A 14,639-nucleotide genomic window follows, 5' to 3' on the forward strand; every position below is an offset into this window, starting at 1 on the left:
TCTCCCTTCCTCTCTCTCCCTCCCACTCTATCTGTACAAAAAAATGGAAAAAATATCCTCAGGTGAGGATAAAAAATAAAAAAGAGAAAATCTTTTTGTTTTTTACTTAAATGTTCTTTATTAGTGTTTTCACTGAAATCTAGGGCAGAAAGGTGTTTTTTGAGTTTATTTATAGGTGGTACAAAGTGACCATCAAAAGAGAAAATCTTGCCCCGTTGGTGTGGCTCTGGTTTCACATTGACCCAGGCACCAAGAGGTCACCGCTTTGATTTCTGGTCAGGGCACATGCCCAGGTTGTGGGACTGATCTCCAGTGGGGGGCATGCAGGAGGCGGCCAGTTGATGTTCTCTTTCATCGATGTTTCTATGTCACGCTCCCTCTCCCTTCCTCTCTCTCTAAAATCAATAAATAAAATAAAATTTTAAAAATAATAAAGATAATAAATATCTGTTCTGCAAAGACAACCATGACTACCAAGGACGTTGCTTCCTAAATAAGTTGAAAACTCATCATTGTTAGTATTAAGAAACTATTCAATACTTTTATTTTTTTTAATTTTTTATCCTCATGTGAGGACATTTTTGCATTTATCTTCAGATAGAGTGGGAAGGAGAGTGGGAGGAAGAGAGAGAGAGAGAAACATCGATACTAGAGAGACACACCGAGTGGTTGCCACCCACACGACCCCAACCAGGGCCGGGGACAAACTGCAACCGAGGTACGTGCTCTTAGCGGGAACTGAACCTGGGACTCTCTGGTCCGTGGGCTGATACTCTAATCGCTGAACCAAACTGGCCAGGGCAAACACTTTTATTTTTGAGCAGAGTGAAATGCTAAAAACAGCATTTAACTGACATTAATCTGGTGGCATTGTGAAAAATGTATTCACTAGAGCCAGGAGGTGAGTCTATTTAGATCATTGCAGTCCATGTATGAGATTATTAAGAGCTTAAAGAGTTGTGGAAATAAAAACAGACAAGAGATATATAGGATGAATTGTCATGTGTTTGTGGGGAGACCCAAAGCTAACTGTGAATCTGGGTGGTTTGGAGAAAATTTAACGGAAAGAACATTTAGGTGAATTGTCATGCCAAGACCTTGATAGTTTCACTCTAGGTATATTGAATTGAATAGTTTATTGACATCCATCTAGAAAAACATATGAGAGTTGGTTGTGAAATTGCTTTGAAGACAGGTCAAGGTTTGAGATAAGAGATGGAAACCTTTGCAGTTGGGTAATCACTGAAACTATCTGAATGTAGACATCATCTGGGGGGAAAAACAAAAAAAGAACACCAAGGACTGAACTCAGGTTTTATTCATTTCAGCAATAAGAAGTGAGTATTGAAGAGCACCTTTGAAGTTAATAAGTAATATTACTACCTATCATAAAACACGTTTGTGAAGTACTTCTTTTAATGTGCATTGATTGGGTATTTTCTGGTTTGTGAAATTTAAACTAAGTGGTCTTTTATAGTACGAAAGGAATAACTTTTAACTGAAATCAATAAATGTTTTCTCCATGTGTAAAGCATAGTTAGGCATTGAGTAACATTCAAATAACACCTTTTTTTCTAATATGGCACATTGTTCTTGGTAATTAATGGAAAGTATATGTATGTAGATCTATCTTTCTGTTGCCGATTTAGGAGGAGTCTTGCCTCAGCCCTGTTTCATTTATTTATTTATTTTTTAATTGATTTTAGAGAGAGAGGAAGGGAGAGGGAGAGAGAGATGGAAACATTGATGGGAGAGAACATTGATTGGCCACCTCCTGCGTGCCCATCACTGGGGATCTGGCCCACAACCTGGGCATGTGTCCTAACCGGGAATCAAACTGGCGACCTCTTGTGGATGGGTTGATGCTCAACCACTGAGCCACACCTGCCTGGCCAGCCCTGTTTCATTTAAATACTTGTTTTGGTTTGTTAATTATTTCTTCCTCCACTGTTGGCTATTGTACCACTATTGCTGCACCTCTTTAACCACCAACTGAGTGTTCAAGATCACTTGTTCCACCAGAATTGTGCACAAGAATCCTGATACTGAGTTTTCCCTTAGTGCAGAAATATTCTTTTTTTCTTTTTAAAAATGATTTATTTAGCAACCATTTATACAGTACTTAGTATGCAAAAGGCATTGCTCTAAGAATGCTATACACATTAACCCATGTAATCCTCATAACAAACCATTGAGGAATATTCTGTTATTACCCGCATTTTACTGATGAGCTTAGGTATCTTGTCCATGGTGTGCTTAAATGAATGACATTCAAAGAGCTCTATGCAACAGTTTGGGTTTTTTTAGAAACTGAAGGAAATGAGCACGAAAATACTGGGCGGGCACAAATGCTGGCACTGATGTATGTCCGTGTTTCTGCCTGTCTTCTCCTTTCACTCCTACCTGCTTGCGTCTTTCCAGGGTAGGAAGACAGTATAAAAGCTTTAGCTCCAAAGTCTCCCCAACATTGTTGTGCTTTTGTTTCCTCACTGGAGTTGGCAGAGAATTAAATGAATGTGCAGAGAGATAACAGGAAAAAGTGATATTTTTATTATAGGCTGACTTGTTTGTCTTGGGTTTTAAGTCTTAGGAATTCCAACAGTTTGGTATGTCATTTTGGTATATCATGGTTGCCCCAAATTACTATACATTATTGTTATAAAACTCTTTTGTATATGTGAATATATTCCAATTAATTCATTAAACTCTTCTTAAGCAGTTTTTACTATTATGTTTCTATTTAATATTTAATCTCCTTCAGTGTAAGCTTTCAGTAGTGCAGGTTCATAGAGAATTACAGACTATGTCTAAGGAATCATTGAGGTTATCATTTCCTCCGTATTCAGCAATTTCCGCATCCATTTCCCAGTTTATTGGATGGGTTGGCATGGTACAGGGGACAGCACACTGACCTTACAGTCAGGATACCTGGGTTCCAGCCCCAGTATATAACCCTAGTTGTTTACCTTCTGGATTCTAGTCATTCCATCCAAAAAACAGTGATGCTTGCTCAGCCTATATCATAGACCTGTTACAAGTGTCAAAGAAGGTAAAGAAAAGTCCTTTGAAAGTGTTAATGTGGAGGCTTCTTGCATTATCCTTTGCATTTTCTGTATTTTTTTCACAATTAAAAAAAATGTACCATAACAAATGTACAAGAACTTTTCACTTGCTTATTTAAATAAATTCCTGGAAATGTTATTGTGCTTAAATTTCACAAATGTATTTCCTAAAATTTATTTTAGACCCACTCTGATATTGGCTTGTAATCAATCAGAGGAATGGGAACTTCATGAATCTTTTCTATGAGAATGATTTAGTAGGCTTGTATAATAGTACTAAAATATTTTCATTGAATTTATTGGAGGTAACATTGGTTAATAAGTACTAAATAATTTAAAGACTTAGTGTGATTGCTTCTCGGCCTTTTGGCTAAGATCAAGTGTAGTATCTGTTCTTATCAGTTTAAAGACTTAGTGTGATGTTCAGATTAGGAAACTTTTCTTTGCTGGTGGAGGAGATATCTGTAATTGATTTCTCTCATGTTTTCGGACATCTTGTCCTCCAGACCCCATGAAGCTCACAAACTGGCTGCATCTTTGTTTCTGCTATCTAGATACACATCCTTTTTTTTCATTAACAAACAGAAATATCAGTTAAAAAAATTAAATGAGTCCGGCCGGTGTGGCTTAATGACTGAGCGTCGACCTATGCACCAAGAGGTTGCCGGTTCATTTCCTGGTCAGGACACATGCCCAGGTTGTGGGTCCAGTCCCCAGCGGGGGGCATGCAGGAGGCAGCCAATCGACGTCCTCTCTGTCTAAAATCAATAAAGAAAAAAAAATTTAATTAAATGATATTCTAGTGTTTTGAAGCTTATTGCAAGTCAGTATGGTATACTGAAAAGAAAGAGAGTCCTTGTCTCGGCTTTAGAGTTCCAGGCCTGGCTCTGCTGCTAACTAATTGCAAGAACTCAGGCATGTGAGTTTACTTTTTCTGGACCTCATTTCCTCATTATAAAACAACCGGTTTGGATTAAACTTCTAAGGTTCTTTTACTTTTAACATTCTGTGATGGTTTTTTAACTCTTCTAAGTATCTATCTGAGGAAACTGATGAAAAAATTAGGGTTGATGCTAACTTTTTTAGAGATACTACTATTTATTTTATTTGAATTACACCTACAGTGACCATATAATTTGCCATCCAAACAAGAGGAAGTGTTTGAGAGTGAAAGGAGGGAGCACTGGTAGTGATTATTTCAGGACAACAGCTTTAAACCAGAACTGCCCCAGAAAAATGAGAATGTCTGGTTACTTTATCTGTCAATTGCATTGCTGTTCAAACGAGGGTATTTATCAGTTTTAATTCCTTTTCATGGTTTTCCTGTTTTTCCTTATAGATTCACTGTGTGTGGAGACTAATACAGCATCAAGCCAGCAATCTCCAGCTAGTAAAAAAGGGATGTTCACAGATGACTTACACAAACTGGTGGATGACTGGGCAAAGGAAACAGTAGGGAATTCTCTTATTAAGCCAAGTTTAAATCAACTTAAACAGAGTCAACACAAATTAGAGACAGACAACTGGAACAAAATGCATGAAGTAAGTTGTTTATACCCAATCCTCTTTATTTACAATAATTAAAACCATAAAATTGATTTGCCTAGCCCTGGTCAATGTGGCTCAGTTGGTTGAGCATTGTCCCGTGCACGGAGGGGTCCTCGGTCGATTCCTATTTAGGGCAAATGCCCGGGTTAGAGGTTTGATCCTTGGTCCCGGAGCATGCGGATGGCAACTGATGTTACTCTCTCACATCAGTGTTTCTCTCTCCCTCTCCCTTCCTCTCTCTAAAATCAATAAAAACATTTTTTAATTGATTCACCTATACCTGTGGTTACAATTACCATGAGAGAGTGATGTGACTTGACAACATACAGACTTTTATCCTTGTCTAGATCCATTAAGTGTTTAAACGAATTATCTTTTAGACAAGGGATCAGCAAACTTTTTCTGGGACCTTGTCAGTAATTATTTTCAAGCCTTGTGATTGCAACTACTCAACTCCTGTTTTAGTGCAAAAGCAGCCATAGACAATACATAAATAATGGGTGTGTCACCCTGGCCGGTTTTGCTCAGTGGTTAGAGCATTGGCCCACGGACCAGAGAGTCCCAGGTTCATTTCCCGCTAAGGGCACGTACCTCGGTTGCAGTTTGTCCCCGGCCCCGGTTGGGGTTGTGTGGGTGGCAACCAGTCGATGTGTCTCTTTCACATTGATGTTTTTCTCTCTCTCTTCCTCCCTCTCTCCCTCCCACTCTGTGTGAAGATAAATGCAAAAATGTCCTCGGGTGTGGATAAAAAATATAATAATAATATTCCAAGTATTTAAAATAATAATAATAATGGGTGTGGCTTTGTTCCATCAAAATTCAGTTTGCAAAAAGAGGTGGCAGGTCTTAGATTGCTGACCCTCATTTTAGACTATATATCTGAAAAATAAAACTCCAATCAAATATTTTTTTAAAAAAGCATCTGGAGTGAGGGTTGTTTAACTCCATCTTACGGTGAAAAAATAGTTTGGATTTTGAGAAAAAGCTATCTTATGTTATACATCAGTATTAGAGCCAATAAGTTACCTTATTCAGTATGAAAAAGAATTGTAAAGTTCTCTAAGCTAGAATGTTATCAACGATGCCTTAAGTCTATGGACAAGATGCCTAGTTAATTACATATGGCCTTAATCAGGCTGGTGTTCAAGCAGTGGAAATGCAAAAAGATGTCCACAATACGTTCTGGAGTGGATAGAATAGAGGCCTATAGCACAGTATATATACAGGGTGGGACAAAAGTAGGTTTACAGTTGTGAGTACACGAAAGTTTATTCTTTTATTATCATTTATTAATTACTGTCTTGTTTTCCATATGAACAACTGTAAACCTACGTTTGCCCACCCCTGCATAGTATTTGTATATAATTGTATATATTAGATGTAGGAAAAGCCATTAACAGTATGCTGGATGGTAGAATTTGGGCCTTATTTAATTTGTCCTTTTCTGTGTTTGAAGTTTTGAAGTGTCATTTTTTTCAAAATGAATCATGGCTTTGAATCTGAACCCTCATTATTGAAAGAGATATATCTGTGTGTTTGTGTGTTATGTCTGTGTACATATATGTGTGTATATATAGTCATTGCATATAGTTTGGTAAAAAAAAAGTCTGAAAATACATTTAGTGTTAATGTTGAATAAAAATTTTCAAAAGCCTAGATTTCCCAAACTAGTAAGCAGTGTATCTGCTTGGGGGCTCTGTATATTTATCTTACTCCAGACACCGATTTATACACAGATAGTATCACCATTGTAAAAATCAGAAGCCTTTAGAGGCAAAGTTCAAGGCATAAATGCATTTTGCTGCCAGTAAGGTATCTCTGAGTACTGTGTGAATGGAGGCTTTGTTGACCTGTAGGTTTATATTTGAAGGGAGAGTGAGTAGAAAATGGAGTATGAATGAAGGTGGTGAAGGTCTTCAAAGAGACTTAGGTTCCGGTGTCAGCTCAGTCATTTACTAGTTGTGTAACTTTAGACAAGTCATTTGTGCCTCAGTTTTCATGTCTTTACCACAGGGATAATACCTGCCTGCCTTGCAGGATTGCTGTGAGGATTAATGATATAACACACCTGCTTGGCCGGTGTGGCTCAGTGGTTGAGCGTCGACCCAGGCACCAAGAGGTCGCCAGTTCAATTCCCGGTCAGGACACATGCCCAGGTTGTGGGCCAAACCCCCAGTAGGGGGCATGCAGGAGGCAGCCAATTGATGTTCTCTCTCATCGATGTTTCTATCTATCTGTTTCCCTCTCCCTTCCTCTCTCTCTAAAAATCAATAAATAAAATAAAGTTATTCTTTAAAAAAATGATATAATACCTATAAAGTACCTAGCACATATTACCATACACACACACACACACACACACACACACAGTAACTGTTTTTAGGTTCAGTTGCTTATATCTTTGTGTGAAGAGCCCATCTCACTATCTAATGTTCTTGCATGTTACTGTTCTGTTGCCTTACTTAGAAAATGTTGTCGCCCTGGCCGGTTTGGCTCAGCGGTTAGAGCGTCAGCCTGCGGTCCACAGAGACCCGGGTTCGGTTCCCGCTAAGGGCATGTACCTTGGCTGCAGTTTGTCCCCGGCCTTGGTTGGGTCGTGTGGGTGGCGACCACTCGATGTGTCCCTTTCACATCGATGTTTCTCTCTCTTCCTCTCTCTCCTTCCCGCTCTATCTGAGTGAAAAATGGAAAAATGTCCTCGGGTGAGAATAAAAAAAAAAAAAGAAAATGTTGTCACAATTATGTGAGCAAAAACAAGTATGGTCCCTATTCTTATGGAACTTATACTCAGTGGGATCATTAGACATGAATAGAGTTGTGTAAATAAACATAAAATTGCAGCTATAATAAGGCCTACAGCGGAGATACAGTAAGGGACATGTGAGCTAGTAAAGGAAGGCTTCCCTGAGGAAGTGATGACTGAGCAGAGATCTTAACTCTTAAGGACGAGTAGGTGTTAACTGGTGGAAGGGGGAAGGAATATGATTCCAAGCAGAAAGGACAGCATGAGCAAAGCCTTGTATTGGGAATGGGAGCATCAAGGGACTAAGAGTAGGACAGTTTAGCTGAAGTGAAGAGAGCAGAGGTAGGAGAGGTCTTAAACGTGGTGATGATAAGGAACTTGTCTTTATTTTAAGGAAGATGGATAGCCACTGAAGTCCTAGGGTTGACATGATCAGATTTGCTTTTTGAAAAGATCGCTCTGACTTAAAGCAGGAATTGGGGGTAAGGGTAGATGTTGGTAGATGAATTAAGTTACTAATAGTAGTTCAGATAAAGAGAGATTGAGATAGAGAGAATGAACAGATTCCAAGAAATCTTTAAGAGATAAAATGGACCATATTTGGTGATGGAATGAATGTATGGCAGAGGGGAGGTATCAAGGCTAGGTTTCTAGCTGGTGTTACTGGCTATCATTCCAGCATACTGACCACCAAGGTAGAGAATATAAGTAGGCAGTGTGTTTTGATAGAGGAAAGAGCATGTGTTTGGTTTTAGTCATTTGAATCTGAGATGCTTTTGAAATATCCAAGAGATTAAGTATAATAGGTCATCTCCAACTCAGTCACTTTATTATTTTTTAAATAATGTTTGTTATAGAATTTAATCAATGCAGAAAAGTACAAATTTTATTTTATTTTATTTATTTATTTATTTTATCCTCACCCGAGGACATTTTTGCAATTTTTGTACAGATAGAGTGGGAGGGAGAGAGAGAGAGAGAAACATCGGCATGAAAGGGACACATCGAGTGGCTGCCACCCACACGACCGACCAGGGCCGGGGACAAACTGCAACCGAAGTACGTGCCCTTAGCGGGAACCGAACCCGGGTCTCTCCAGACCGCAGACCAACGCTCTAACCGCTGAGCCAAACCGGCCAGGGCCAAATTTTAAAATACTGTCTCTAAATCCCACCACCCAAAAGTAATTGTCACTAATTTTAGATAAACATCATTTCAGGTATCTTTCTATGTCTGTATATGGATTCATGAAAATAAATTTATAAGAATGCAATCATACTGTAGGTGCTGTTTTGAATCAGAAGTATTAAATTCAATTTTATTTTAACAGAACAAAAACACTGATGTGAAAACGGGATTGCTGAAATTTAAATAAATAATGTTTTTGTTTTGTTTGTTTTTTTACCTCAAGAGGTATTGTCATTTATTCTTGAGTCAAGCTCAAAACCTTTACCCTAACTTGAATTTGAAACTTTCAGTTTAGTTGAAAGGGTTTTAGCTTGACCATTCAATTTAGAAGAACTAAGAATTTGGGACTGATACTAAGCTCTCCTTTAACTGAGAATTACTTACTTCCATTAGACTTATTATTCCCCTGTGCAAAAGATTTCAGTAATCTTTATACATATGCATAATCACAGTACGATATGATAAAAAAGAGTCAGACAGGAATGTATTTTGTCAATACTGCCAAAAACATAATTGAGTTTAAATTTTCAAAAATTTAACAGAAATGTCAGGCTTTATTTAAGCTAATGAGTAGAAGGGGGTAGGAGGTGACATTTATTGAGCACCTACTGCATTCCAGGCTCTTTCCCCCATGCCACACTAAATCATGCTCCTCTGTCTCCAGAGAATGATGTAATGTAGTAACATGGGCTATTGTGTCTGGTGCTGAATAAGCGAATGCCTGGGATGGGCAGAAGGAAGTAAAAATGGAAGAGTAGCGCTAACGTGAGGAAAAGAGACACTAAACTGAACAGAGATTTAGCAGGCACATTGGAGTTAGCTGAAACTTGGTTCAAATCCTTGCCTCACTATTAATTTGCTTAGTGTGTTAGGTGTTAACCAATTTTTTTTTTTTTTACTAGGTTTTATTTATTTATTTATTTATTTATTTATTGGTACGTGCCCCTAGCGGGAACCAAACCCGGGACTCTCTGGTCCGCAGGCCAATGCTCCAACCGCTGAGCCAAACCGGCCAGGGCGGTGTTAACCAATTTTGAGCTGCTTTTTCCTCGTCTGAGAAGGCCTGCCTTGCAGGGCAGTTATGAAGATGAAGTGGACAAGGCGTGTAACTATGCTTAGCGCACAGAAAGGTGCTGCAGAAACGGTAGCCGCTCCGAGTGATCATGAGAGTAGTAAGCCAAAAAGAATCGGAAGGAATATAGACGGGTAAAAGCATCTACCAAATAAACTGATCTTTTGATTTTATTTTTGTTTTTGTCAGAATACTCCATCTACTCTGGGCTACACACCAACATGGATTTCTTCTCTGTCCCAAATCCGTGGAGCTGTCCCAACCTCCTCGCCACAAGGACTCTCACTCCCTTCATTTCCCGGGCCGTTGCCATCGTACGGAATGCCCCATGTTTGTCAGTATAATGCTGTAGGGGGGCCAGGGTACCCAGTACAGTGGGTAGGAATTTCAGGACCACCACAACAGTCTGTAGTGATTCCTACCCAACCCGGGGGACCGTTCCAGCCAGGGATGAATTTGCAGGCGTTTCCAGCTTCATCAGTGCAGAATCCATCCACGATCCCTCCTGGTCCCAAATGAATCAGAGTAGATGATGAATGAAGAAAAGGGAAATTTTTCAGAATTATTTTTGGGACACCTAAGATATTAAAATTTCTTCTTCTTGGGTTCTGCCATATTTTCCCTCATTTGAGTTTACTCTCCACTGTATTTTTTTGTTTGTTTGTTCCAATGTAGTATTTGATATAGCTCATCATTCTGTAGAACTGTGCAGTTTGTACATAGAACACTGTGCACAGAAATGTTTTTTCACTTCAAATCCTATCCTCTTTGATACTTGATTTTTTAAAAATACTGTTCAGAATGCTTTAAATAAGCTCGGCTTGAGCATTACCATTTCCAGGACACTTTCCATGAATTGCTGAAAAGCCTCCATTTTTTACTGCTGCCATCTGCAGCTGGATGATACTTTTCTTTAAAATGTATAAAAACTATTTAAATTGATATTCCCCAAATGTGGATGAAGTGAAATCCTCCAACAGCCGGAGTCTTATGGGATTCTTCACATGTTTGTCTTAGGTTTACCTTTCACAGAAGGCAGGGTAATGCTGCAGGAGATGTTTTGATGTATAAAATTAGAATAACTTTTGTCAACCAATATAGAACACGAGCCCTTTTTAATGTGATTTTCTTCCCGTCGTCACAGCTGTAGGAGTGAAGCCTTGTTTTAGGTGAGGCGGAAAGAAAGGAAAAAAACAGAACTGTAACAGTTCCTTGATTCTGCAGATAATATAGCTGTTTTAGGATTTCGATAGTAATTCAAAGCAGCTATCTCCTTGTTTCTCATGTGCACACTACATTGTTTTTGAGCATCTGAGAGGCATTGGTTTGGCTTGCATTCTTTTGCAAGGGATATATTGCAGTTGATATGAATCTCATTTGGGGGGAAATCTTTGTATTCCTAACAAAGAGAATTCAAGTTACACCTCTGTTGACCCATTCTTCTGAAGTGAAATTTACTTGACATAGTAGGTTTTGTAGGTTTTAAGACTTACACATGAAACACTGGCTTTACAGGGTTCTAAGAGATGTGGGGTATACACTGTCCTGCAGTGAAATAGTAGACCCTTGAAGTATACTATTTAATTGCCCTTAGCTTTTTTTTTTTTGGATTGCCATTTTTTTTTTAGTTGTTATAATTTCTTTAGTATCTATAGCATCTTATTTTTAGATCTTAGATGATTTTGGCAGCCTCTTTAGAATCGGAGAGAGATCACTGTCAAGTTGCACTTTACTGGGTTTTATCCAGTTTTAGGAGGAGGGGAGGCAATGTCAAAATATACACTTTTGGTTTTCAAGAAGGTTAACTATAATAATCTTGAAAGGCTGGTCACAGAGTTACCTAATGCTCAGTCTGTGAAACCCGAGTAGAATTCTTAAATGGTACTTATTGACCACCACATATACATGTTTAAAATACTTTTCACTCAGACAATTTCAAGGTTGTTTCTAGTACACATATACCTTAATAACGAGTTCTGTCTACTGGTAAACATTCCAAATTATCACTCAATATTTCTGTTGAAAGATTTTCCTCCATATTCCACTAAAAATTTTACCCCATGAGCTTGCCAGGTAATGAATAAAACTGAATGAGTGTATTTTTTTTTTTTTTTTTTTGCAGTTTACTTTGTGACATTCAGTACCCTTCCCCCCCCACAAAAAAAATGTGTCTTATACTGCTTATGTGAGGATCACACTCACCATCGTGAAGATTCTGTCACGGTCATTTGGGGCATGTAGGGCAGCATTTTGAGAATTGCTGTTGGTAAAAGCCAAAGTTTCTTTACATATAACACTCTAGTTTGGATGAGTCTTCCTAAATCTTATGTACAGATTCTTTAAATTTCTTCTACAGTATTGGTTTGCAAGTTGAAGTGATTTTAGGACATTAGTGTAATGCAAATTGCTTGCATTGCAATGTTTACCATGTATACAAAACAATGTGCCTAAAATTCGTAATTCTTTAAAACTGCTTGTGTTTCATTATAAGAGTTGGCTTTGTGTGATTACATTGAGAAGTATAACCTATAAAGTGAAAATACTGCAGGTTTTAAGATCCCTTCTTCTCTAGTTACAATCCTTTTTTTTAAAATTGATTTTAGAGAGAGGAAGGGAGAAAGAGAGAGTGAGAGACATCGATTGGCTGCCTCTTGCACATGCCCTGACCAGGGATCGAATCTGAAACCTGGGTATGTGCCCTGACTGGGCATCGAACCCGCCACCTTTCGGCGTCCAGGACCATGCTCCAACCAACTGAGCCACAGTGGCCAGGGCTCTAGTCACAATCCTTTTAAACAGTGTACCCCAAGATGAGAAAAGCTCCATGGATGACATGCACAATTAGATTTATTAATGGCTGCTCTATATCACATGTATCTCCTATTTTGCTACCACCTCTGTTTTATGTATAATTCATCATTTGTTTGCCTGCAGACTTTTGCAGTGCCTTGTAATATTTAGAATCTTTTCAGATTTTTTTTCTGGAAAGAAAAGTAGTCTTCTAAAGTTTGAAGATGGTGAATAGTGTACTGCTGTCTTCATGCTGACCGCAGTAGTTGGGTTAACATATATGTTATGTATACATTGTGTATATGTAACATGTGTAAGTTTAAAAATACAGAAAAAGTGAGTTTGTGCAAAAATGAAGAAAACAGTGTTATTCACATCACTGTGGGTTTTTATTTAAGTTATTTTTTCCATTACTTAAATGTTTGATTCAGCTTATAGTCACTTTGACTGTAAATATTGGCTAGTTTTATACCTAGGGATTTTGCATTATTTCATAACTTTTGCTAAATCACATAATAGTGCTATTTGCATCCTTGCTGAGGTACTTTTCCAACCCAGAAATAATTAATTCTTGAGGGTAAAGCTCAGAAATTCCCTTCTTACTTAACAAAGAGCCTACTGTATAACAAGGGCCTTTTATCCATTTCCAAAAAACATACAAACTGTCCTTTTCATTTTCCTTCTTGTAGAAGAGAAAAGGGTTGTATTAAGTTATCCTGCTTGTAAAATTTATTTGGGGGGTAGTCTGTATGTCCAACCACCATGTTTACTTCTCGAAGTGCAAGTCTGATGAATAGTACTGTATCTCCATATGTGGTAATGTGAGCATATCATCATGAATTACCTGCTGCTATGTTTGTGAAGTTGGGTGTAACATCATAAGAATATGAAACCAGTATTGGTGTAAATCTAATGAAAATTACCCTATGTATATTTGTAGCAGTCTTGAATCCCTATTTAAGGTAATTTGCTGTAATATAACAAATATCCATTCTGTTTCTCATCCTTTTTTTTACCAATTTTATATTGAGCATGAATTCTAATGGTTTGACAGCAAAATTATCTGTGAAAGTTTAAAACGCACTTTTCCGCTGCAATTTTTAGATTGATTGTAGAGTGTATTGAGTGTGCAGTATGATGGGATGTATCATTTTAGAACTCCAGATTTAATTCCAGTCCAGTTACTTTTGTTTATCTACCTCGTTTTCAGTGCTGTTTTGGGGTGCACAAGTAAACACTGCCTGTGAAACTTGCTTTTTTCCCCCCTGATTCTCAGTATTCTTTCAGGTTATAAACCTGGCCTGCCTCTTTGTCCCAGTGTTAACTATGAATTTGTGATGAGAGGGGCCATCACTCGGCCACCAATCTGTTTTTAAGCAATGAGAGCCACATGCCTCTGTGAAATAAGCTTTGGGGAGTTGAGGATGGAGAGCAGAGAAATAGATCCAGCGGGTGGCAATATAAGACTTAGTTTTAGGAATTAGTTGTAAAATAAACAAATGATAAGAAAGTACCTAAATTAGACAGTCTAGTGCCTGTAACTTTGCATCTTTTATGAGAGATGCATTTCTTATCTGTGTGCCTAAAGGGCTATGGGTTGAAATTGTTTTAACTACCACAGTGAAACAGTTGACAAATCCTACAGCAGTGGCCTGTCATTCAGCATATTAGCTACTGCTAGATATTTGCAGGGATATCCTGTTACCTGAAAATAGCTGTATGCTTTCAGTTGAATTTTAGTTGGTGGTAACTTGAGCCAATCTCTAGAGTTTATTGGAGGCACTGACTTTCTTCTTTGCTGTCTTTTCTGAGTGATGAAAATGATACATTCCTTTTTTCCAAAAAAACTCAGCAAATGCTTGTAAACCACATGTTCCTTGTTTCACATGTTTACAGTAACACTACAGCATATTTAATGGTAATTAATACTGTATTTCAGGCTTCATGCACAAGTACATTCCTGAGGTATATTTGTCATCAGTTTGGGATTCAGTTTTTTAATCTTTTTGGTTCAGAAAAACTTGAGATACTTGAGATGATGTGTAGGCTATTTTCTGGAATAGATTGTTCATATTTCATTCTATAGTGAACTAGGGACTTGTGTCCCCACCCTCCTTGGTTTAGAAGATGAACCAGAAAAGGGGGTGATATAGAAAAGGCCATTGATTTGGTGAATGTAATTTCTGGGATTGAAATTTTTAAAAACAATACAGACTATAAAATGGTGACAGTCAAA

General features: G+C 38.1%; 1 protein-coding gene and 1 pseudogene across 1 annotated transcript in view; both read left to right on the forward strand.

Annotated features, from left to right (window-relative positions):
• WNK3 (WNK lysine deficient protein kinase 3) overlaps positions 1-10,132 on the forward strand; it is a 104,630-nt gene extending 94,498 nt beyond the window's left edge. The window contains 2 exon segments of the mRNA XM_036271444.1: positions 4,402-4,604; positions 9,803-10,132. Coding sequence (XP_036127337.1) covers positions 4,402-4,604; positions 9,803-10,132 — 533 coding nt within the window.
• Positions 3,413-3,584, forward strand: LOC118636886 (annotated as a pseudogene).
• Positions 10,133-14,639: the final 4,507 nt, after the last annotated feature.

The sequence above is a fragment of the Molossus molossus genome, unplaced genomic scaffold (genome assembly GCF_014108415.1).
Source record: "Molossus molossus isolate mMolMol1 unplaced genomic scaffold, mMolMol1.p scaffold_m16_p_2, whole genome shotgun sequence".
Taxonomy (NCBI): domain Eukaryota; kingdom Metazoa; phylum Chordata; class Mammalia; order Chiroptera; family Molossidae; genus Molossus; species Molossus molossus.